Here is a 24,684-nt window from a genome sequence, read left to right as displayed (position 1 = left end):
TAGAATAAAAATAATTACATATGAGCAGGCAACATGTGCTTGCATCCCAGAAAGCCAAGCACAATCTGGGCAGCATCCAAAGAAGCATGCACAGCAGGGCAAGGGAGGGGATTCTGTGTTCTGTTTTCATGAGAGCAGAGAAGCAGCGCACCCAGAGTGCTGAATCCAGCTGTGGAGTCTCCAGCCAGAGAAAGACATGAACCTGTTGGAGCCTGAGATCCCAAGGAGGGCCACAGTAATAGTCAAAGGGCTGGAACACCTCTCGTAAGAAGACAGGCTTAGAGAGTTGGGGCTGTTCAGTCTGGAGGACAGAAGGCTTAGGGGAAACCTCATTGCATCCTTCCAATAGACAAAGGAATCTAATAAGAGAGAGAGAGAGACCTTTTATCAGCCTCCTACCAGGCAAAACCCTGGTAAACCAGGGCATTGGTTTTAAACTGAAAGAGGGCAGACTGACTTTATATATAAGGAATAGTTTCTTCACTGTGGCATTGGTGAAACACTGGAATAGGCTGCCCAGAGAAGCATTTCTCTTAGAGGAAAGTATTAATTCCTCTTCTTTCAGCAAATCTATTCCCTTTCTTATACTTGCATTTAATGCTCATCATTAACAGCTGCTGTGTTCAAATATTTTACTCTATTTTGCTAGCATGGTATCCAAGGAAATGTTCCTCATATTTGGCAAAAAAATCTCGACTATTTATTGATAGAATCCTTGCTATCTTCATGCTGTTTTACAAATACTTTTTGAAATGCAGGTGTTAAATAAACTGCTGATACACTTCTGTTCTTTCATGTCAGAATTGGAAATAAACCTACTACTTGAATATTATCACCTGCTCTAGAAAATAGCTAGAAATAAAAATGAGCATGCAGAAAACATGCTCATTATGAGCAGTTTCATTGAGCTCAATGGCAGAACCAACTCATAGGAGCCCATGTGAGTAAAGTGATTTTTTTACAACTGTTTGCAGATCTGGGTCAAATCTGATTATACTGCAGGAAAGATACGTATCATTGTATGTACTGCAGTTTTCATTATTTCAGTTCAGAGATCTCAGCTCAATCCTTAGTTGTGCTTTGGAGATTTATAACAACAAGTATAGCAGACATGGGCAGAAAGTTGTTGGTGCTATAATATATGTCTATGATGTGCTGTCCATTGATGAAATTTAATGCAGCAAACAGGAATTTCTGGAGCCGGCAGGATACATTTTATGATTTCTCCTCCATCTATGTGGCAAAGATTACATATTTCCAAGGAAATGATGTCTCCGTGATAGTACATTCTGGTTTTATGTCCTTCCTCTCCCTCACTAATAACTTTTGAAATTGCTGGCCAATTTTTGTGAAGGAGTAGAGGTCTTGGAAAATTCCTTAGCAAGGTCATGAAAACAGGCAGCTGGAGAGAGGATAAAGACTACACAGACATCAAACTGAGCTCAGCTCAAGGCTCATAAGCATAGAAAACCATATTGTGCTGTTATCCCTACACTTTACTTGTGTGTTCTTCTTTTCATATTTTACTGGTGCCATTTTAGCTTTAAGACAACCCGCTGTCTCTTTCTCATTTGATGTCCAAGGTCTATGAAAACAGTGAAAAGAACAGGCTGAGTCCAGACAGACTTGGCTGAAGTCTTTGGAAGTCATTTACACACAGCCAAATTCAATCAGAATTTCATGGGTGAGACATCCCAAAAATCTCCAAAGGTGATGTACTCCAGTGATTCACTAACAAACTCTTCTGCTACACCATAAGGAATCACTACCTAAAATCCCACAGAATCCCACAGCATCTGACATATTTTAACAGATACTTGCAATGGATACTATGGAATAAGTGGAATATGTGGAATATATGGAATAAATGGATACTATGGATAATGTGGAATAAGTGATAGTACCATGGTGAAATAAGAAAAAAAGCTGCATAGGGAGATGAGACCGAACTTTGGCAGTCATCCAGGAGTTCACTGAAGATAGCTACAGGTTTAATACAGGTTCAGGCATCTCAAATATTCTTGAAGAATTTGCTAAAATGAAGGTTAATATGGGCAAGATACCGCAATGCTTGTATGATACTTACCTTTGCCTTGCACTCTGCTTGTAGTGGTTGTAGAAGTGCTTATAAAAGCCTAGAATATAACCAAACCAAACTAAACAAACCATTAGCATAGGAAACCAAGTGCTTTCACTATGCTCAGAAATAAGTGTGAACAAGTCCTTAACACAAATGGCTTAACATCATACAATCTAAAGTGCAGTGCAGTGGTAGAAAACATAGAAATGAAGTTTTCAAGACATAGCTTCTGCTGGTGCACATGGGCAAGGCTGACTCTCTCTGCACCAGAAAAGATGGAATCCGGCACTGTCATGTAGACATGCACCAAGGATCACTGCAGACTCCACTGGGAGCTTTGACACTTGTATGAAAAAGTAGAGATATACACCCCCAAGTCCCACTTATTCTAGGCATGGTTTCATGTGGCTCTCCGCTCTGGATGACACCTACCATGCCTGTAAGTTACTCGCACTTGTGTTTCTTCTGCAATAAAAAGCAGAGCAAAATAAAACTTGTGCCTTCAGGGTTCACCTGGTAGCATAACCTACAGGTAAATGTTTCAAAGTCAAGTATTTCTGAATTTGTAGGAAAGTTTTTGCTTCAGTCTTTTAGATTTATCTTTCTCAGTTTTTCTCCACACCATGATGAATATGCATAACTTAATGCTAACTTTATGCAAATGTTGAGTTTCTTTCAAGAGAGATTTTAGGAGTTAGATCTTTGAGAAATAGCCAGAAACTTGACAATGTTGAACTTCTCCTCTGTAATTAAAAACATAAAAGTCCTAGTAAGGAAAAAAATTACTGTTTTTCAAACCCATCATTTGACAGTCTTAAAATTGTAACACCAACACTGTCATGATATTGCGTTGTATAATGCTGACAAGTAAAATTATTTCCCTCCAGGGGATTAAAAAAAAATTGGTACAAACAAACTAACCAAAACAAAAACCAAGCCAAAACAAAATAAACCCCCAAGTTAAAAGATATCTGAGAATGAAAGAAGACAGCAAGACAACATAATCCTACCAATGTACCATATAACTTCAAAATAATGTTAAGTAAATATTTTTAAGGATCTAAAACTGTCTGGTTTGAATGAAGTTCAAATTTTGAGCAATGAGAGATTTATATAAAAAGAGAAAAAGGAAATAGAAAACCATACTTTCTTACCAAGAATAGCTTTTTAAATTTATTTTAACCAATCTAAACATTAGCTAGGTTCAAGGAAATTTAATTAGAACTTTTCTTTTGAAGGAAACCTGAGCTGATCAAGTTCCTTTTGGAGTTGTACTCAAAGTCATTCATTCTTCACTTTTCTAAGTTCATGGGATCAAATTCAGAGCAAAAATTTAAGGTGAAATATATGAAGTTAGGCAACTCACCACTCACCAACCAGAAATTTTATTCTTGGTTCCATAAGCAAAATCTAGCACTTTTGTGCAGCTACAGTTTTAAGTAAACTACATAACTGAGCTCGGTAAAATTCATCACTTTCCAGAATGGAGACAAATTATGACCACTGATATAATACTAATTAATCAAAGGCAAAAATATTCCAGGGATCAGACATACCCAGAGCTGGATTTCATTTACATAGTTTCACTGATTGTTAGTTCTCAGGTAATGCTAATTTACATTACTTCATTATTTCAGTGGAGCAACGCTATTTATATACCGATCATTTGTTATACTGATACAATGCTTTGAAAAACACTTAATGGGGATTTCTTGATAAGGCAATGTGAAAGATTTGCCCTAGTAGCTGAGTACATTGTATATAATGGAAAAGGGAAAGTACTCAAATCAGAGGGCAGATTCAGAATTAGACCTTTCTGACTGAAATTTAATTTGAACAGTTACATTCTGTTTACATTTTACAGGATTATAGTAAAAGGCTGCATGAGCAAAAAACATTGTTTTTCCCAAAAAGACATAGCTCTCCTATTATAACGTCAATTATATCTTAAAAGACCCCCTTTTTACAGTTTGGTTTGGCAGACTGTAAAACTGATAAACCAAACCAGCCAGAAATAATGTCATAAGTGAAATCTAAATGCCTACTGCAATCAGAACCATGAGAGCATGGTACATGCAAAAGTACATCTAACAGAGAAAAATGTCTGTCATCAGAGGAAAGTTTATATTCTCCTAAGTAATTAGCAGATCCCCTCTGCTCTTTAGCCAGCACATTCTTTTTTATACTCCATCAAAGTGTTATTTTAGCTTCCCCCATTCACTACTCCCTGTACATATTACTAAAACCCAATGCATTTAGCAATAGCAAGGGAAAAAACAAACAAAATGAAAATTAAGTAGTTAGAGGTTAGTGTTTTGTTTTATTTTTTGCTAAAGCTAAAAGCTTGTACTGGCCTCTAAAATACAGTATTTAACAATGTTATCTAGAAAATCTATCTGAAGAGCCTCAATTCTAGTTTAAGGACCTCATAATATGTCTAAAATAGTACGTCTAAAATACACGTAGATTAGAAGAATAGGGATCCTTAATTGCAGAGATGAATTAATATCTTTGATTAGTCATGTGGGTGTTTACAGAGCTTGAAGAGCATTATTCCAAACCCAACTACCACTCATAGAATAAGTAATACATTCAAACACTATTTCTTGCCTGATCAGGCCCATCATATCCTATTCTATTTCTGCCACACATTTTTAGCTAGGGACAGACATGTATTTTGTTTTCTGCTCTGTTCTACAATTGACTGACAATTTTTGGGAGTTCCTACACATGTGCTCATACAACACTAACAGCAGTACAAGATATCTTACTGATTGATAGGCTGTGAAGTCCAGAACTTAAAAATGAAAAAGCCTAACTACCACTAAGGACATCAAAGGTAGAAGCTGAAAGCAATTCAAAGTTATAGAAAAAATACCTTGGTTGCATCTGTTTCAAAATTACTTTTGTTATCTATAAGACAAGTATTTTAAGAATTATTTCCATATCTTCCTGATAGCATTTTTTAACTGATTTCATTTTAATAACAATTTTTCTACTTGATCAAGCCATATATATACAGTTCAAATAAGATAAGATATGGTACATTCAACATTTTGGAAAATATTTGAGAAATGCTCGTGGCCTTAAGTTAATCTGAATTGTCAAAAAATTCCAAAATTTAGCCTTCTCAGCAGTGAGAGTCTTATGTTTATCCAAAGCTTTTCAACAGTGTCTGATTTTCATCATTCTTCAACGAGGAATCACAACTGCAAGGAGAAGGTCAACTCCATGTCCTTTTTGCATTTTCACTTCTACCTGTAGCTGGATCAGGAATTGCAGAAAATCAGGAAAATATATAATTTTTTTTCTCTTTCTAAAAAGAGCTTTAGGATCTGTTTTGGTACAAATTATTTAATTATTTTTTCATTATAATTTTAGCAAAATACCTAATCATGCATCTGAGTTTTAAAGTGAAATTAAATGCATTTTTTCCAGGTAAGAAATCAGCTTTTCTTTGTGCTTTTGAAGGGTATTATTGACAGTAAGCCTAAGTACCAAGGAGAAGTCATTCTTACACCATGACTTGTGTCAGGACAGCAGTGTGACCTAACTTGTAAATGGCAGTAGTGAAAAGTAGTGCAAATTAATGGCACAGTTTAATTGAATACTTATTTCCTGATTTATTTTTCTTTTAGTAGTGTCATTGTGCTCAAGAGGATAGTGAGAGCAGTGTGGGGTTCACAAAGCCTGACCACACAGGTCAGTCACATCAGCTTGGGTGAAGAGGAATTTCCAAATAAAGTGTAAAACATGGGTAAAGGTCCTTCTTTTGCAGTGCTGAAAATCCCACTGATATCTGTGGGAGCCAAGATACCTGGACCTCAGGCATTACACTGCAAGAAATGGTGAACAGGATCTTAGCAGGGATCCAGACAGGGATGGGAAAGGAAAGTCCAAAAAGATTTAAAGATTATTTGGACCTAAACATGAGAAAGGCTGGTTAGGAGAATACTTTCTTCTCTGTAATTTGGAGGAAAGTGAATATTTGTGAAAGACTGAAAAGGATGTGGTTGCAGAAGTGGGGAAAGCAATGCCCAGGCACTGCAAAAACAAAAGAGGTTGATTTCTCAAATATATGTAAAGTGGGAAATGACAAAGTGATTTATATATATATATATATATATATATAAATATATATACATATAAAATTCAGATGTTGCATATATTTCTGTTCTTTTGACATATAAATATATAAATAGAATAAATCCTAGGAGCAGAAATGTCATGAAGCTACATATAGAATTTGCTTCCACTGATTGGTATTACGTGATTTATTATCATAAGTCATTAAGCAGGAGTACAAATCTGGGATGTAAATTTTGAAAGCCAGAGAAAGACAAACATCTGCTGTTAATTTTCATGTCATTTTTAGAAAGTCATGAAAGCTAAGGCTGAGATCTTCTGCTCATGTTTATGTTAACATGCTGCTTGCAAACAGTACAGCAATACAAATCTTAATCAGAGTTGAAAAGCATGAAATATTAAATATTCTTGGAAGGGAAGTAGCCAATCAAAATTAGCACCAAGGGGTAACAGTACAGAATTAGGAGACAGTTCCTGGAATTTCTGTCCTGCATTGATACAAAAACATTTTGGCAAAATAGAATTGTGACAAAAAAATGCAAGTACAGTGCTAAAATTCAAACTGCAGATTTACGTGTCTTGAAAATTTTGATTCTGAAGCAAGTCTCCCTGCATATTGAAACAAAAATTATTTCCAAAATGTTTTAGCTGTAGTGCAAGGATGTGTTTCAACTGAGGAATTGTGTTAAATATTTTCAGTCAGCTCTGATTAAAATATTTCACAGGCAATAGAAACAGGTGGGTTCCTTAAATTAACGCTGACATTCCTGCTGAAAATCAGTCTGCTGATGAATTAAATGATGATACACTGAAAAGATAGCTGGTCACTCTAACGTGGAACACATTTTTTTCCAATTAAATACGTTACAGACCCAGAACAGACGGGATTGTTTCACATACCTACCTGGAGCAGAAATAATATTGCAGTTGACAAGGTCCTGCAGGAAGCAACAAAACAGTAAATCCTTCCTTAAGTGACAGGTTGAGGGAAGCAGTTTGCCTATGATTCTCTGATTTGGAAGAGATGATGACATAAAAACTGAATGAATCCTGAGAGAGGTGCTAACAAGATACTCACTTAGAGATTCTGGGTTTTTCATTGCAAGTGAAATAGGGGTAAATATCAATAAGGCAATGGAGAACTTGATCACATCCTTAATCCTGTCACCCTATTCAACCTCTGTAAATTAATTCCTCCACAAAGTAAACAGTGTTTAAATGAAGTTTCTTTTTTAATTTTTGTTTTATTTGGTTTGTTTGGTTTTTTATTTCCACATACTTCAGCAATGTGTTCCAAAGAAATTAAGTTTTAATAATATAAACAAGAACCCAATATTTTCAGCTGTGGCAGTGAATGGACTGCACCCCATTACACTACAAGACAGCAGGGAGTCAGGGAGTCTGCTAAACCCTGCTACTGCCAGGTCAGCTGTACTCTCTGCTATATCGCTGCATGCTTCCTGCAGTTTAGCTGAAATCTACCATCCTTTTTCTCTTTTAAGCTCTTCCAAGCATTAAAACCAAATCAAAATATGCTTCTTCAGGCCCAGTTTCCAACCCAACTGAACAGTTAATACTTGATTGTAGCAGGGGCAAAATCTGTGCCTTGTTCAATGAATTACAATTCCTCATTGTAATATTAGGAGATGAAATCCACAGAATAATCCTACCTCTTCTATTTCTGGCTGTTGAGGGTTAGGTGCTTGTTTTTTTTTTTTAGCTGGCTTTTCTTCGGCTTCGGGGAAGGACGTTCGTGCGCTGGGTCGCGGAGCAGCTGCGGTGGAGAGAAGGGATTTTCGCCATCACCCAGACGGAGCAGTTGCTTCTTCTCCTTCTCCCCTCTTGGCTGGTGGCCTCGCACCCCCTGCCCTGCCGGGACGTGTGGCAGCCACCGCCGCAGAGCTGCTGATACACCTCATCCACCGGCCCAGGATCTCAGCTCATCCCTGCTGATACACCTCATCCACCGGCCCAGGATCTCAGCTCATCCCTGCTGTTCCAGCCGACTGTTCCCCAGAGCCCTGCAGGAGCACCGGGACTGACTGCCCGAGGGGTTTGTGAAAAACTAAACCTCTCCTCCACCCCATCTCAGCTGAGAGAGCTGTCCCGGGGTCCCTGGTTCTGTGTTCTTGTTATTGCTGTAGTTATTGTTTGTTTGTTTGCCTGGTTCTACTAGTAAAGAACTGTTATTCCTATCCCCTGATCTCTGCCTGAAAGCCCCTTGATTTCAAATTTATAATAATTCGGAGGGAGGGGGTCTACATTCTTTCATCCCAAGGGAGGCTCCTGCTCTCCCTAGCAGACACCTGTCTTCTAGAACCAAGACACTGGCCCACTAAGGAAATGGCATGGAAGAGGATTCTGAAGCATTCCAACATTGTTAGCTAGTCAGGGAAATCACAATGCTAGGAATCAATGCTAGGAATGCTAGGCAAAACATATAGTCCATCTAATTAAACAAGTTGCTTTTCCTCAAGACCCAGAAGATTGTGAGCTGCATGTATAGAGAAACACTATTTAGCATCAAGTCTTGTTCTCAGTGAAGTTACCAATACTGATGAGTGCTGACTCTGGGGAACAGGAAAACAGACTGTTGCTAAAGTTGTTTGTGTAATGTTGCTGTTGTTTCATTTCTTCCACTATTAAAAGGATGACTTTCTTTAAAAATAAAAAGACTTCCAAAACCCCATTTTTTCACTGTTGCTTCATGAGTCATACCAGATAATGAGCCATAGATTATGGCTCATTATGTACATTTGGTTTTAAGCATTGTCTAACAAGTTGTTACAACACATAATTTATACAATGGTCTGTTCAATACTCTACAGCCATAAAATACCCATCAATTAACAGACCTTAATGACTGACCCAGAACACCAATATCCAAGTCTTTCAGATCTTTTTCCATGCCCTCATACACTGAATTTTTAGTGAAATCGGCTTATATAACCTTTACCTTTTGATCAGTAACTCTGTAACTAAAGGGTTAAAACCAGAGACCAACCAGCGAAGAAAACCTGTTTGCATCTACTGAGGAAGAGGGACAGCTGTAACAAATAATGAGAGAAATACAACCAGATACCTTGCTAAGTAGTCTATTGTACAGCAAGCAATTGTTTCAACTTCTTACTCTAAGAAATAATACAGCACAAGCATAACACTCTCACTCTGCCCAGTTATTTTCAGGAAAAGGGTCTGAAAAATGCAGGACGAATTTATGCCCTGAAATCAGTGGAATTTTTCTTACAAGATCTAAACAACATTTAGTCCTCCAGTAAGGTAAAACAAAACAAATTCAGAAATAAGCCCACAGAAATAAGTCCACACAGGACTTCTTCCCCTTGCTATCATAATATTTATAGATGAACACTGTCAGCATGCATTAGACAAATGAATGTGGATGCCAGATCTCCACACAAACACAGCTTTGCAGAACAGTTTAAAAGAATTTTGATTAATAAGATAAGCATTTCAACAAATGGAACTTATCTTTTTACACAAGAGGAGGGGTAAACAGGGATGGATGGGATGCAGCATTTTCTGCATTATTTTTTTTAATTTCTTCCCTGTTTTGACATTTGCACTCTCATAATCTGAACCTTGCTTTGGATTTTGCAGCACTACAAGGTATTTTAGGGAGGCTATAGCTTAAATTTTACAAGATCATTTAGAAGGGAAAGGGAAATATATGTGATTTTTCCAATGTCATTTCTATGCAGGAAGGGATCCCAGCTGTACATTGCCATTTTTCTCAGCAGTTGATTTATTCCTGTTCATATTTTCAATGCAGTTTCAGGAGGAAAAGAAGTAGAAACTCTTATTTACCCATTTTTAAAGGCAAGGCTCTCCTTTAAAGGGGCCCAATAAGGTCTCCTCTAACTAGATGTTCACATTGTAAATTTTTGCTACTAAAGTTGCTTTCAAGTTTTATGGGAAACCTGAAATCCAGATGAAGTTTGCTGAAAAAGTGACAGGCAAAGCTTGGAAATGTCAATAGAATATCAGAGTGCAGGCTCTCTGCAAGTGGCAGGAGCTCAGGTGCACACACATGGCAAAAAGTACATATGACTTTCAGGAAAACAACTCTTACTGGTTTGCATTCTAATTTTATCATACAGAAGAGAGAGAACATTGCCTTGAATAAGAATCAGACTTGCTGGACCATTACCCAGAAATTTTTTCTCATCCATTGGTGCTCATTCACTAAGAAGAGGCCTTGTGCCAGCTCCTGCGGGAGAGCAAGGATGCAGAAAGCTGGCTTTGGGTCCAGCAGGCCAATTTGCAACAAATCAGAACCTCTACTGGAGGATGAGATAAAGTTGCTCCTTTCCAGTTGCTCCTCTTTGCCCCTCAGAGCTCTTTGCAAACTGCAAGTTTTGCCCACCTTACGCAACTCAAGTAATGCAGTTTGAGGAAACAGCAAGCACACTGCCTGCAGATGTGAAATGTGGGGTGCATCTTGCCTGCAGTTTTAGAGGACATCTGTCTCCATGACAGAAGAAAGGAGGAAGGAGTGCCCTTTTTCTTGCCCTCTTTCTAAGCTGCACTTCTGTGTATGAAAGGGACAAAACATCCTTTGAACCCTCAACCTATAAAAGCAGCTCTAGTGGCAAATGACCCTGTCATGGTCCCAAGCTGGGCGAATGGTGAAACTATAAATAAAAGGACATTGTGAGTGTAAATGCAGTGAGTGGAAAAGAACAGAGCAACAGCTGGAGCAAACACCTACAGTGACCTTCTGATTGAAAAGCTCTATAAACAAAATGAGATGGTCTTAAAAAGTGTAGTGATGTTGTGGCCATCTTTCTCATGGGCAATAAGAAGGGCAGCCAAAACTCAAGCAACATAAAAATGAGGATCAAACAAGCCATTTGGACTTTTTCTGCAACTCCTTGTCTGTACAGAACTGTATGGCTGCAATCAGCACTGTCAGCCAACAAACAAGTACTCCAGATGGCTTTCCTCTAACTCTTTTAAGAATAAACTAATATATTAAAAAGTAATAAAACTGTCATGCTGACAAATTAATTATCCAGGGATAGCTCTTCAGAAAATTATAACAATTCTGCAAAGGAGAGAGCCAAAAAACAATTTCCAATGTTTCTTATGTCTCTCCCTCTCTGTGACAAAGATTTATGATAGTCTTTGAAGATACAAGCCATTACATCTCTGTTTAAAAGTCCTAAGTGTCCTAGAAGCAAAAAACCTAGCTTTTCAAATACCAGGACAGGTTATTGTCTTTTTTTATTCCTTTTTTTCCTTTTTTTTTTTTTTAATAATGGAGTAAAAACTAATTTAAGGAAAATTAAAAGTGGAGCCAAGTTGGTTAAATCAATGTGTTATAAGATGTATTGCCAAGACATATACATCTAACTCCTTCTGACCTCAGACCACTTAGGAATCTCCTTGTCAGATAGGATAATATGCTGCTTTTTGAAATTTACCAAAAAAGATAATAAATCAGAATGAAGCAGGAAGTTGTTTAGGATATACAGCATCACACCCCTCCTATTTAGATAGTTTGGAGAGTTAGGAAAAGGTTCTGAAAATCAAGATAGCAAAATTAATGCCCAAGAGGCATAAGAACTGATCTTTTTAGAAAGGCGTTCCTGAAGTACTACAGCAACATTTGAATATAAAGAGAGAAACACTAAGTCTAAGATGGTGTTCATATTCAGTGGAAATTTGCATATAGGAGAGCAAATTGAGAAGTTTACCTTAAGGGGTCAGCAAGACACAACAGACATTTTTAACAGCCTTTTAGAATGCAGACAGGATGTGCAAAATGAGCTGTTTTATGCTAGTCAGCCAACTCCCTGTTACCTGCTTATTTCTTGGAGCAGGCAGGACAAGAGGCAGAGGACACAGCAGAGCAGATTGGAAACTCAGCCTATAACAGAGAGGACAGCTGAATGAATTAGCATCTTCACAGGTCTTTGTGGGAGCAAGGTATATTTCATCCTGGGCTGTGTGAGTTCCTTTTCTTATTCACTACTTTACTCTGTATTAGTAGGCAAAATGTCTGTATAGTTTCCTGCATCACCAAATCCAAATTTGTTAATGTGTGCTCTGCTAATCTAAAGTGCTGCAGCTGTATTTTTATTGTATCTGAGGATCAGATACCTTATTTTCCATTAAAAGAAATATTTGTTTCTACCAAAAATCCTATAAAAATCCCACAAAACAAACAAAAAACAAAAAACAAAACAAAACCCCAAAACAGCCAATCAAAACAAAAAATAGAAATTCTTATCAAACCCTACAAATCCCAACCACACTTGTGGTGAGGAATTTTATATCTTGCAGAAGTGGTCTGTTTGTTTATTTGTTTGTTTGTCTTTAACAACAAGATGTTACAGATTCTGAACATATAAGTAGGTATTATTTTACAAACAGGACCTAGCTCTGCTTGTACAGCTTACTCAGGAAATACAAGCAGAAGAAATTAAACCGGACTGCAGTTAGTAGCATTCCATAATTTCTAATTCCCTAGTATTGTGGTTTGATCAATGTTTCACAACCACAGTACTGAATGTGTTAATTGAGCAGTACACCTGGGTTAGTGATTCTGTCTGCCCCCTGTAACACCTACTTTGGTATTTTTTATCTCATTTTAAAAGAGCTTCCCAGTCAGAATGAATGGAAATCTGGTTTTCAATTCCAGTGTGTCTTTAGAGAAATGTTTTTCTTACTGAGGATTTCTGCTGGCTCCAGCTCTGAGTGCTGTTCTCAGGCACACCTGTGGCCCACAGAACCTGTAAAGCCAAACATTGAGCTGTCTGTAATTACCCACAGTTTAGACTCTTTTAATTTATAGCACTCAGTATCCAAACAGATATGGCAATATAATTAGGCAAATAATACAATCTGTTTGAAAACAGAGCAAGTCTTTTCAATATAATGTCCAATGGACTACAAAAAATATGGTGTAGATATTAAAAAAAAAAAAAGAAACAAGAGTAATGTGCCACCACATCAGATACTCTATGTTTGTATACTCTATGCTTGTACTCTGCCTGTATTTTTTTTCTCTTTTCCTTTGGTTTGTGCCATCTACTCTATTAAGATACTCATTTCTAACCTGACACAATAAATAACAGATGATTCACTCTGAACTTCAAACAAAACCTGCTGAAAACAATTGAAACAATTGGATTGCTGAAAAAAATCTTCACTGAGATTTGCCACTAATTTCAGCAAGCTGTGGGAAAGGCTATGTCCACAGCCAGGTGGAACACTGTCTAAACCTCATCAGTGTAGCCTGACCTCTGGGATCACACTACACACCTCCCCGCACCTTGGATTACATGGATAACACTGCTGCTGTCAGTGAAGCCTGGAGCTGTCAGTGAACAAGTGAAAAGCCATGGGTGTGTGCAGAAGGTGTAGGAGCGCTTGCAGAACAGGCAAATCCTTCATTACATGCTGCTACACGGTGCAGTGCAGTGCAGTCTCAGTGAGGAAGATGTCCAGTGGGTGGCCTCATAATCAGTCATGGTGCAGAAGAATTTACAGCTTTCCTCATCAGACACCCCTTGTTTTCCAAGAGAAAATAAGTCTATCCAGCCCCACAAAAAAAAAAAAAAGAGAGGCATGATGGATAGAAAATTTCTGGGTCTATACCTTGACTTTGGTAGCTGCAGGTTGAAAATTTGCAGACTTTTTCATCCAAGTCTGACACATCTCTGATACATGCGCTGCTCTCTCAGGTAAATATCCTGGATCTGAGACTCTGTTAGACTCAGCTGCTAAGCCTTCTTAGAGGCAAGTCTTTCCAGCTAGTATAGATACAGTCTTGGGGTGACACATACTTTTGAACATGTAAATCAAGGAATCTCCTGGATAGAAGCCATGTATAGAAATAAAAGAAAGTAGAAAGAATGATTTTTCATTATAGCAATCTGTAAAGTTAATGGAGGATAAAAACTCATTTCACTCCTAAATAAATTCTAACTGTCAATCTTAAAGTATTTATACAAGACATTCACAAGGATTAATGGCTAATTTCCTTTGAAGAAAAGAAAGGGAACATTAATTCTAAAGACACTCTATTTAACTGTTTTATCAAGAGCCAAATGCAATTTGAAAGGCTTAAGAAAGCAAGCAACCAACCAACCAACCAAAAAAACAAAAAAAAACCCAGGTACTTTGATTCTGTTTTTAGTCCTCCTCTGCTCTGTTCCAAGAACTACTTTAAAGGTGACCTATTTATCTGTATTTACAGATTTTTAAGGGCAGATAAAGGCAGTGAAGAGCACACATTCACTTTTTTAGCCCATTACACTCTTTGAAAGAAAACATGTATTTTTAAGAGTGATCCATGTCTAGAAGGACTCAAGGGACACAGTCATATAAAAGAGTTTTTAGTATTGGAGCAATACTTGGAGGTACAGCCATAGCAATATCCTGCACCCTGCGTGGTAGATACCAAGGGAAAAGACTTGCAAATCCCTGTAAAGCCAGTTTGGGAAATGGGAGGACAAGTTTGAGACAAAAGCTTACCCAAATTCAGTTTTTGAAAAGTTCTCCTCATCATCACTATAGTTAATCCACTTCTTGCCAGGTACAAGAGAGGAATATAAAATTGTTAGGAAACAGTAAGACAACAAGAATCTTGACATTTTTTTACAGTTTTGCAAAAACAACAATAATGAATTTTTAAAATTGTTTTCATTCACCTGTCACTTGCCTAATGGATAAACAAGAGATGTTAAAACCAGGCCAAAAAATAATCTGTCTTGTAGAGACTTCCAAAATATTTCCTTTACTGTATAATCTTGGACCCATACAAGAAAAATATTCTGGACAACAATCAAATCCAAATAATATTACACAAAATAAATAATTGGAGCCAACTTCAAATGAATTAAAGTCTTCAGGGAGTGAAAACCACATGAAATTTCTCAGAAACACATTTTTATTTTTATTTGATTTGGGTTTGGGAGACTAATCACGTTGCTGGCTTTCCAGTCATTTTACAGCCTCACCTTCCATCATCATATTTTTTTCCTTGAGGAAGTACATTAAGCCTATTGAATTGAAGGCTGAACAGCTATAAAAGGTTTTGACTTTTAAAATTTTTATTTAATATAAATAATATCTGATGCAGGTTAGATGGATAAATTGTAACTGCTTTTTTCTTGCTTCTTAATTAGATGCAATTGAAAAGAAAAATATAAAGAAATCAAAGAAAAAAGGTGAATTACATACATACTCAAAATAGAGTCACAAAAATGTACATGGCAATAGCTGGAATTCTATAGCTGCAAACACTATTTAACATAACGATCGGTTATGGTCAGTTTGGCATCATTGTGCGCAGAACAAGTGCAGAACAAATAGAGAATGGTTTTCTCCTGTTTCTCTGAAGCCTTCCATTTCCATCAGATTTTTAGGCAAAGTCAGGGAAAGGATCATGGCCCCAGTTTTTAAAATGAAGTTATTAACAAGTGTCAGCTGAGCTGAGTGTAGAAAGAAAGATAAAACTAAAACTAGAAAAATGCCTGAGAGAGAAAGGAGGAAACAGAGCTAAATTAGCCAACACAAAATATAAAGCTCATATTATCTGAAAGAACCTTCAGCTTTGCTTAAAGAAATAACTGCCAAGGGCCACCCACTGAAGTTCCATTAATTTCTATAGCTGACTCCCTGCAACAAAATTATTTGAGGAAACAGTTTGTCCTGTTGGGTTCTCGTGAAACAATGCAGAGAATGTTACGAAATAAGAACCTCTGTTCAAAAACTTTCTCCATCAAGCGTACAAGGGGATGACGCCCTGCGAAAGGCATCAGCCACAACCATTTGCATTTTCAGCCTTTCTCACAATTCTGTGTTGTGGAAATCCTTTACCATAATTTATCAAGGCTCCAAAGACTTCTGCACAGACTTGGGTGCTTTGGGGTTTCAAAAGTCTGCTTTATGTACTCCACTTGAAGCTCTCAGGTAGAGAACTACAGTTGTGTACATATTGGTAGATTTTCCTTTGTCTGTAAGGAGTTTGACTCAATACATTTTCAGTCAGAGATAAGGTCTCTGTTTCCAGGGTCACTTGCTCCTTTCATTTGGGGGTGTTTGGATAGGGATTGTTTTAATTTTTGCATCCTCAGACCCAAGACCAATTACCAGCCATGTAATACACAAAATAAAAGAAAGTTCACTGGGCTTCTTTGTATCATATCAGCTTAGAGTCTGTATTTCATTTGATAGAAAGCCCTCTCCTAAAACCTAACTATAAAAGGATTCTTACTGATAAAGCTGCATTGTATTTCACCTAAAAGCACATGTTTAGGGTAACTTTATAAAAGTGCTGCCTAACAGTTGAGAGGAACATCTCTTGCTGCTGTGCACCAGACTAACCAGAAGTATAAGGCATTTCTCAAGGCAAAAGAGGTCATACCCCTGACTAGTATCTTTTGCTTTCTCACCCACACAAAAAATGTGCATCTTTTCCAGAAACAGGTTTTGTAGGACATTGCAATTATCGTGAGATACAAATAGACCCTCAAGCAAACAAAAATAATTGTGCTTAGAATTCCCTGGCCACCCACAGGAAAGGTTAAATCTAGCCTAATATTTCAAATGATGGTAACTTTTAGTGTTGATATCTTTAGCACAAAGAATTGTCCTAATATACAAAGGCTTTGACATTAAAGAATGGTGTTTCCCTTCACAATAAAGAAAAAGCACTGGCTCCCAGCATTGTGTAATGGGAAGCTGCATATATTAGGAAATCCTGACTCCCAGTGGCAAAGGACTAAAATGCTCCTGAGACTCAGTCTGCCTAAATATAAGATCATTATTACCAACTCCAGCCATAACGAATCATGACAATTAAGCATTTATGCATGCATGTGACTGCTACATTTACCTTGACTAATTTGTTATATTCTACATGGGTCATTAGATGTAATAATTTAAAATCTTTAATAATGATTTGTGGAACATATAGTTGCCGAGAGTAATTTTCTACTTCCTGGGAAAGAGATTATTTTCCCTTCTCTAGGACTGTGCTGATAGGATCTGTGTGTCACCTTTTGTCTTTCTTTGGCTGAGATTCAGAACTGCAGGGTCCTTATGAATCAAAGACTCACTCATTCTAAGTATGATTCAAATATTTCAATCCAGCAGACCACAACTGAGAGGACAGGGCAGGATGATCTTGCAATTTTTCTGCTAGCTCTGCATGCTCTGTGCAATGCAAGGAGAATAGCAGTATTTTCAAGAATAAATCCAAGATCAAGTGGAGAAAATATAATACTTTGCAACCAGAGCAGGAAAAATCAGATCATATTTAAGAGGTATTATACTGCTGGTAATTCTACACAGAATTTCAGGACAAGAAACAAATATTTAAGATTCAAGGAGCAGTTAAATTAGGAAATGAATGGATCTCAAATGGATGAAACCTGTCCCAAAATAGTCTGCTGAAACACTTAGTGAACACAAACACTGGCCTGACTTACAAAAGAGTGATGAACTATTAACTATTAACTATTAACAGTAAGAAGTAAGAATGGTGACCATGTGAGCCAAAACATACCCTGCTAATGTCCTGACATCACATGAGAAATGCGAAGAGGCCAAACCATAAATCTCAGAGTATGCCACGGCCTTGTCCATAAACCCAGTATGTCTGAGGAGCTATGCCAGTTACAGATGATAACTACATCTGTAGTTACTATATAATAACAGCAGAACAAACAAGAATACATCAGTACCTAAAATGCTAAGCTCTGAGTGGAGATGTGACAGACTAGCAGCACACTCAAAGATGACTTGCTTTTGTTTCTTCTTGTACGTCTGGTGAGTTTAAACCCTATCACTCAAGAACTCATGGACCAAGTGTAACAGAAGCCTGGGTTTTCAAGAATATATAGCAAACTAGATCCAAAATTCCAGTACTCTGACATCACAACAGTCAGTTAAAAAGTCAGGGTTTTCATCCTCAAGAAGGTCAGTCATTCAAAATAACTAATCTACTCAAAATACATGTAGAGCCTTCAGGGAAGCCTGGATATTCATTCAGAAAAGGATAAGGTCAAGATCCGTGCGTGCTTGCCTCTCAACACAAGCTTGTCAAACTATGTCCTGGCATCAACAAAGTAGTGCTCTGAGACCTCACGGTTGCCAGGTTCTTCATGCAGCCCCAGGCAGCTTTTGAGCTTAAGAAACTTGGCAGAGTCCTGCATCTAGGCATAAACCTTGGAAACAAGAGTACCAAATCTCTAGATATTGTAATCTCTCTCTGGATCTCAGTCTGCTGAGTTTTACTCAATGAACCACCTACTGGGAACTCCACATAAAACTGAACACAGGAAACCACATTCCTTCCAAATTAACCTTCCAAATTAGCCTTCCAAAACATAAAACCTGCTCTCCTTAGAATCCTGTAGTGTATGCTAACAAGTGTGGAGTCCTTAAATTAGTTGCGACTCATTATCAGCCCATGCATGAGCTCAGGGCATCAAAAAGAAATTCATCACTTGACATCAGAACTAATACTACAAGACTGTGCCCATCAAACAAGGCTTGCCTTCACATCAGCACATAACACCAGAGGAGCCTACACCATAAGAGCATCAGAGAATTTTGTACCCTGACATCAGAGCAGAAAGACAGCAGTGCTGAGCCAGAAACTCTGAAGGCACACAAATATTAAAACAGCAGGATCAGATTTATTTATCCACAAGCCACACACAAGTGCGTGCTTCTACTTCAGCCAGCAAGATGGTGTGCCAAGCTATGAGCTCATGTGGTGTGGGCCTGGGATCTGTCCCACAGAGTGGTAGCTGAGCACAGCTTCAATCAAAGCGACCACCTGGAGGGGATGGTACATCTCAGCATGGAGAAGGATGACTCTCAGTCATCCCACAAATGCCAAAAATAATGAACAAATGTTCCACAAAATCTATCCAGCTCCAGCCAAGTTTAAAATAAAAGAGAGCAGTGGCTTTACTCTCTCTTATATATGCAGCCATTCACATGTTATATAGCTGGCCATTTAATGGCATTTACTCTTACATAACCCATACAGCACAAATGAAGCAGAGCAATGACAAAGGCTCCAATCTAGACATTCACAGGTTCTTGCAACCTTCACATGGATAAAATACCACCAGGTGATCACACAAAAAATTAGTTCAGCAACCTGCATAAAGAGAAGATTTCACCCAGAGACATGATAATAATGCTTAGGCATTTTTTATGCCTGCCCTCCCTGTATTGATCCTGTCCCATTCCCCCTAACCTATGTATTCATCAGAACCTTCCTATTTATTTATTAATACTGCAACTCAGTGAGGAGATTGAAGGCAGCATTTTCCCTTCTCTGCCATGGGGCTTTTTTCCACATCTATGCCAAATGTCAAACCCTACCAGCTGGTATTGGTCTTTGAGCTTCCTATATTCAATGTTCTTTCAAAAGTAGTTATTGTATTTCTATTCCCAGTAATGGAAGTCATAAGGTATGTAGGTTTTTAAACAATGCATGATGAAGAGACTAGTGCAAAAATCCTGTAAATCAATTTAAATTTTTTTTTTTTTCCTGTGAAATATATTTTATAATCTATAAGCAGAAGGCATCACACCTAAACTCTCACATGTTACAGGATGTTCTTTGTCACCTGGTCACTTCAGCCCTGGAGACAGCAACTCATAAGTCATTGCTATTTAGCTTCTAGAAAGGGAGACAGTTTAGAAAAAGACACCAAGGAGAAAATGTACTGCTCAGTCACAATCAGTAATAACAAGGCTGGTACCACACAGTACAAGGCCAGCCTGCCCTCAGTGCTGACTACCATGGGTGAATAGGAAGGTACTGCTGCAGTGACTCTGCACTGCAGCAGCTACAGGGATAGCACAGACATCGTCTTCCTCCTGCAGCCTCCTAGAGCCCCTGATTCTGAATTGAACCATTCAGATTCCTTATACTTTCCATAACTATTTCTCGATATTAATTTATACAAGTTTCTCCCTTACTGGTTGTTTCAGATAAAACTTTCAAAATGTGCTTGCAAGTGTAAGGGCTAGAAAATTACATTTTGTGTGTTAATACTGGTCCAGCCCATTGCAGATTAGCTGTGAAACTGGGGAAAAAAGGGACAGTTTAGGAGACTTCCTTCTCTGGACAGACAATAGGCCCTCTTTTGAATATCTCATTTTAGTTCCCTGGTTTGATGAGACCACTGAGGCCTGAATGACTTTCCTCTGAAATGCAGCACTGGTTTCCTTTCAGAATCTGATTAATGCTATTCTGGTTATACAGGAGAGAAAGATTAGGACCATGTTTGTCACAGTAGCTTTGAATTCTAGAATAATTTTACTAATTTGAAGACACTGATGGAGGGATAGCAATTGTCATTTTGTTAAGATAAAATGTAGGGTCAGTTATCTATTTTACCTGAAGACATAAGCTTTTCAATCCCATCTTCTGCTCCTGTGACCACTGGAGAAAGCAAAAAGGATAGTGATTACATTTGGAGCTCTGGTTAACTTCCTGTCTCCGAATTGTTTAATCTTCAACATCTGCATTTCTTGAACAACACAACCTAAATGTCTCCACTGAAGAACAGAATCAATCTTCTAAATTTTTTCCTTGTGACCTATGCATCTCTTAGTTCATTCAGCACTTTCTGTCTTCAAATCTCTCCCCAAGGCAGTCCATGTGGTACAGGAGGTAGTTACGACTCTCATTTTCAGTGGCATCAACAACCAACAAGTTAATTGCCAAAAAGCTGGCAGAATTTTCTTCTCTATATGTATTTTCACAAGTTCTGTTTTGCAACCTTTGAATTTATATGCTGGTGGAAGAATGGTAGGAGATAAAGTAACTGGTAACTGAAACTGATACAATGATTTCTCACACAAGATTTCTGTCTGTAATGAAAGATCACATCAAACTTGCCACCATCTATAAAATGCTATTCCTTCAGAGCTGTACTACACAGTTTACTTTTGGATTTAGTCTTACTGTGAAAAATAACAAGAGCTGGCATTTGTAAAGTACGCTGAACTTTAAACACCCTGCATATAAGTAACAAAGAGGAACTACAGAAAGAAAAATCTTTAATGCTTTAGAAATACAGAAGAAATAAAGTAGCAAAGCACCAAAGCAGTTCCAAGGGAAACCTGGTACGTTTTAGAGCAAGTGAAAAATTAGTCAATATAAAATAATGTGGATTAAGGACTTCTGTGTTACCAGAGACACAGAAAATAAGGTGTTCTTGGATGGTTAGGTTCTGTTGCCAACAGAAGTTCAATTACTCTCTCATTTCACAGGGAAATGAGATCCCGGTGAAGAAGTGGTGGATTAGTTTCCTAACAGACCTGTAGATGAAAAGCAGAGTCTGTCTGCTTGTCTGAAACAAGCTTCCACATGCCACCCTTAATTTTCATGATCTTCAGAATCTCATGTGCCACGTGACACCACAAATTATCTGAGCCTTATGAATTTTACCAGGGCCAGAAGATTTTGTTTATAAAAACTCAGCATAAAGGTCCATTAAAGGAAACAAGTCCTCCAACCTAAGTGGAAAGAAAGATTTTATACAGAAAGTTCCTCATGCTGTTCCTCATCTCATACACAGAAGGGGGTCCTTGCCTCACTTAAATCAAAATGAGACCTATGCACTGCCTTAGAAGTATCTGGTATTCAGGCAGGTCTTCTACACAGGAATGAATTTAATTTATTAATCCACTATGAGATGTGGTAATTAAACATCTATTTGGTAGTTTATTATATATTTAATTTATGTATTTAGTAGTTTTATATATTTAGTCCGATCAAGTCTAATGCAGGAAAAAGGAATCAAGCATAAGTCTACTGTTCATTTATTTGCTTAACAACAAGCTGGCATCAGCAATATTTGCAGCCAAGGTACTCAGGAACAGAAGTACCTGTTCATTCCTGCTTTATACTGATCATCTAACAAGCTTAAGAAAAACATCAATGATCAACAGGAAGAAAAAGGTCCTTGTTAAGCTTTGTGTTATTTTACACATCTTAAAAAAGCACTGCCAGCTTGAAGCCTTTGAAGATTTTAGACTAAATTAAATTTAGTTCATTAATGTTATCACTAAGAATAGGTCAGCAATTTAGAAATGAACACACTAGAACAACATCAACAGGAACAAGAAAAGTTGCTTTGAAAACTGGAGAACATATGCTAGACATAAACCAGCAGCTTTACACACCAAAAAACTAAGGATCTGGGCAATGCTATTAAAATAAAAGCATTTGCGGCAGAGAGAAAACATCAGAAGTAGCAACAGGGAAAGAATTCATGTCTACACACCAGGGTGTGAGCTGTTACCAGTCTAACTAGTTTTCTATTCTCCCCAAGTACACAAAGCCTTCAGGTTCATAAACCCAAAGCTTTAGGAGAAAAGAAAAAGGACCAAGCAAACCACACATATTTGAATAATGAAATCAAATGAAACTATATTTCATTCTGAATGAACAAGGTCAAGAAATGCAAGGAAAACCACTCCTGATCAGTCATGTAACAATCCACCACCCAATTACAAGTAGAAGGTGAAATAGTTTCCTTTACCTGACCATTCTCCCTCCCATTGACCAAAAGAAAGTCTAAGGTAAAGAACTTCAGATATATGGAAGAGGTTTTTCGTAAATCTGATGCATTTTACCAGAGTACAGAAACAGATCAAACACCCAACAAGACTGAGAAGCTGATGCTGGAACACTTCCATGACGAGTGAAGGTAATGAGCTTGTATGAATCAGACACTCTCTGCATGGAAAATGCCTCTTTCCAGCACACTGTTAGTCTCTGAGCCTTGGCAGAGAAGTGAGAGGATTAATCAAGTCAAAATGATTTCATTTTTCCAGGAAATGTCCAGGATTTGGGTTAGAATAACATCACCACATTACACCCACATTTGTAAATTACTGAGAAAATCCAAACTAAACAATGATTTCTGATGTTGGTCTTAGGGGAAAGATTTCACTCCTTTTCTGGAAACTACACAAACTCAAAAAACTAATTTTATTGTCATTGTTTTCTATTCATAGAGACCAGAGATGTGTCTAAACCAAAACTTTGAAAAAGGATACCCCAAAGAGAAGTCAACACTAACTCTTGCAGTGAAGAGTTAAATTGTAGCCCAGACATTTCCGGAACAAATTCAGAGTGAAACCAGAAAAAAAGATTTATCGTGTTACATTACTGACCCCTTCAGACAGAAACTCACAATAACAGCTTTTCATCTACAGATGCTTTACAAGACAATGTCTGAATCACAAGGAAGGTAACACTAGTTTATCTGTAACAAGAAGATAAAAAACCATTACTGTCTTAGCTTAACAACAACCCAGTTTCCTCACACTAAAGCTGTCTTAACTTTCCCCTCAGGGTTTACCTCATAAGTAAGCCCGGTCAAATAAATAAAAAAAAAGTTCAGATATTACATTTACAAAAGTATTTACAAACAGTCATGAATAACCCAAAGAATCACTATTCAAGGAATACTTCAAATTTCAATAGGTTTCACTGTTTCCCACATGTATAAACGATGCTGAATACCTCTTTTAAGGTAACATCTCCAAAATTTAAAATAATCCCTTCTATTTGATGATGGAATCAAAATACAATCTTCCACAGCTGTCAGTCTTCTCTACTGGACTTCCATGTTCCATTTCCATTTTCTTTTTCTGTGGTTGGTAATGAGTCTCAGATAGATCTACAGAGCTTCATGGGCTCAATATGAGTAAATTAGGCCAAGATAATGAGAAGAAAATGAATAAATTTTTAAGAATGTGAAGAATTCTTCATTGAACCCAGTCTAAGTTTTTTTCCTGAGGTAAGTTTTTCAGCCTCTCTGACTTCCACAGGAGTCACTGCAAGAACTTTACACAGTGAATGGGTAGAAAGTTCCTTGGGTGACCACATTTTCTCAATCTCACTTCACTACATCCTGGTCACTGCTAAAAAATCCCCACAAAATTTAGAGCATGAACAGATCAGTTTAGAGGACAATATTGTTCTCTGGTCCAGTAATTATTTTTCTTTGTATGTTTCCTTGGAAATATACCCTGGCACCTGTAATGGTACAAATGTCATATCTAAAACCTTAAGTTCATTAATATAAAATCTGTAGAAAAGTAAGCAGCTATATCCCCAAAAAATCAGTTTTAAATCCCTACCTTATTAACTGAAAGACACAATTATTTATGTTCTGGATGAAACAGCAATGAAATTTCCTTAATTCTAGCATGATAGTTGTGCCTGGTTGAGCCCATATTTCCAGAATTTTAATCAGCAAATTTACTGGAATCAACAGTATCTCAGATACAGAGGAAAATAGTAAGTGATTGAAGTTGAGTTTCTTTGTGAAAGTGTGCAAGCACTTGCAAGTACTTCTAGATAGTACCCATTTCTTGTTATTCCTAGATTTATTTTTTTAATTATTCTGACTAACATTGTCATGCTTATGAGGTTGTTATTTCAGGTGAGAAATCTAAGTCTGAAGCACTTCAAGAACATTCTATGAACAAGAAATAAA

At 37.5% G+C, this 24,684-nt stretch overlaps 1 protein-coding gene across 1 annotated transcript; it reads right to left on the bottom strand.

Moving 5' to 3' along the window:
- Positions 1-1,650: 1,650 nt before the first annotated feature.
- On the bottom strand, positions 1,651-22,897 carry HSD17B3 (hydroxysteroid 17-beta dehydrogenase 3). Its single transcript, XM_088054632.1, is given in 9 exon segments — positions 1,651-1,700; positions 1,703-1,769; positions 3,756-3,900; positions 4,959-4,993; positions 7,039-7,104; positions 8,125-8,144; positions 8,503-8,550; positions 9,035-9,144; positions 22,722-22,897. Coding segments are annotated over 9 exon segments (693 nt in total). The 5' UTR covers positions 22,874-22,897.
- Positions 22,898-24,684: the final 1,787 nt, after the last annotated feature.

Source organism: Pseudopodoces humilis, chromosome 4 (genome assembly GCF_049639895.1).
Source record: "Pseudopodoces humilis isolate 2021_Gansu_Grassland_sample_001 chromosome 4, ASM4963989v1, whole genome shotgun sequence".
Taxonomy (NCBI): Eukaryota; Metazoa; Chordata; class Aves; order Passeriformes; family Paridae; genus Pseudopodoces; species Pseudopodoces humilis.
Note: the sequence above shows the minus strand (reverse complement) of the source record. Positions and strands in the feature narration are given on the sequence as shown.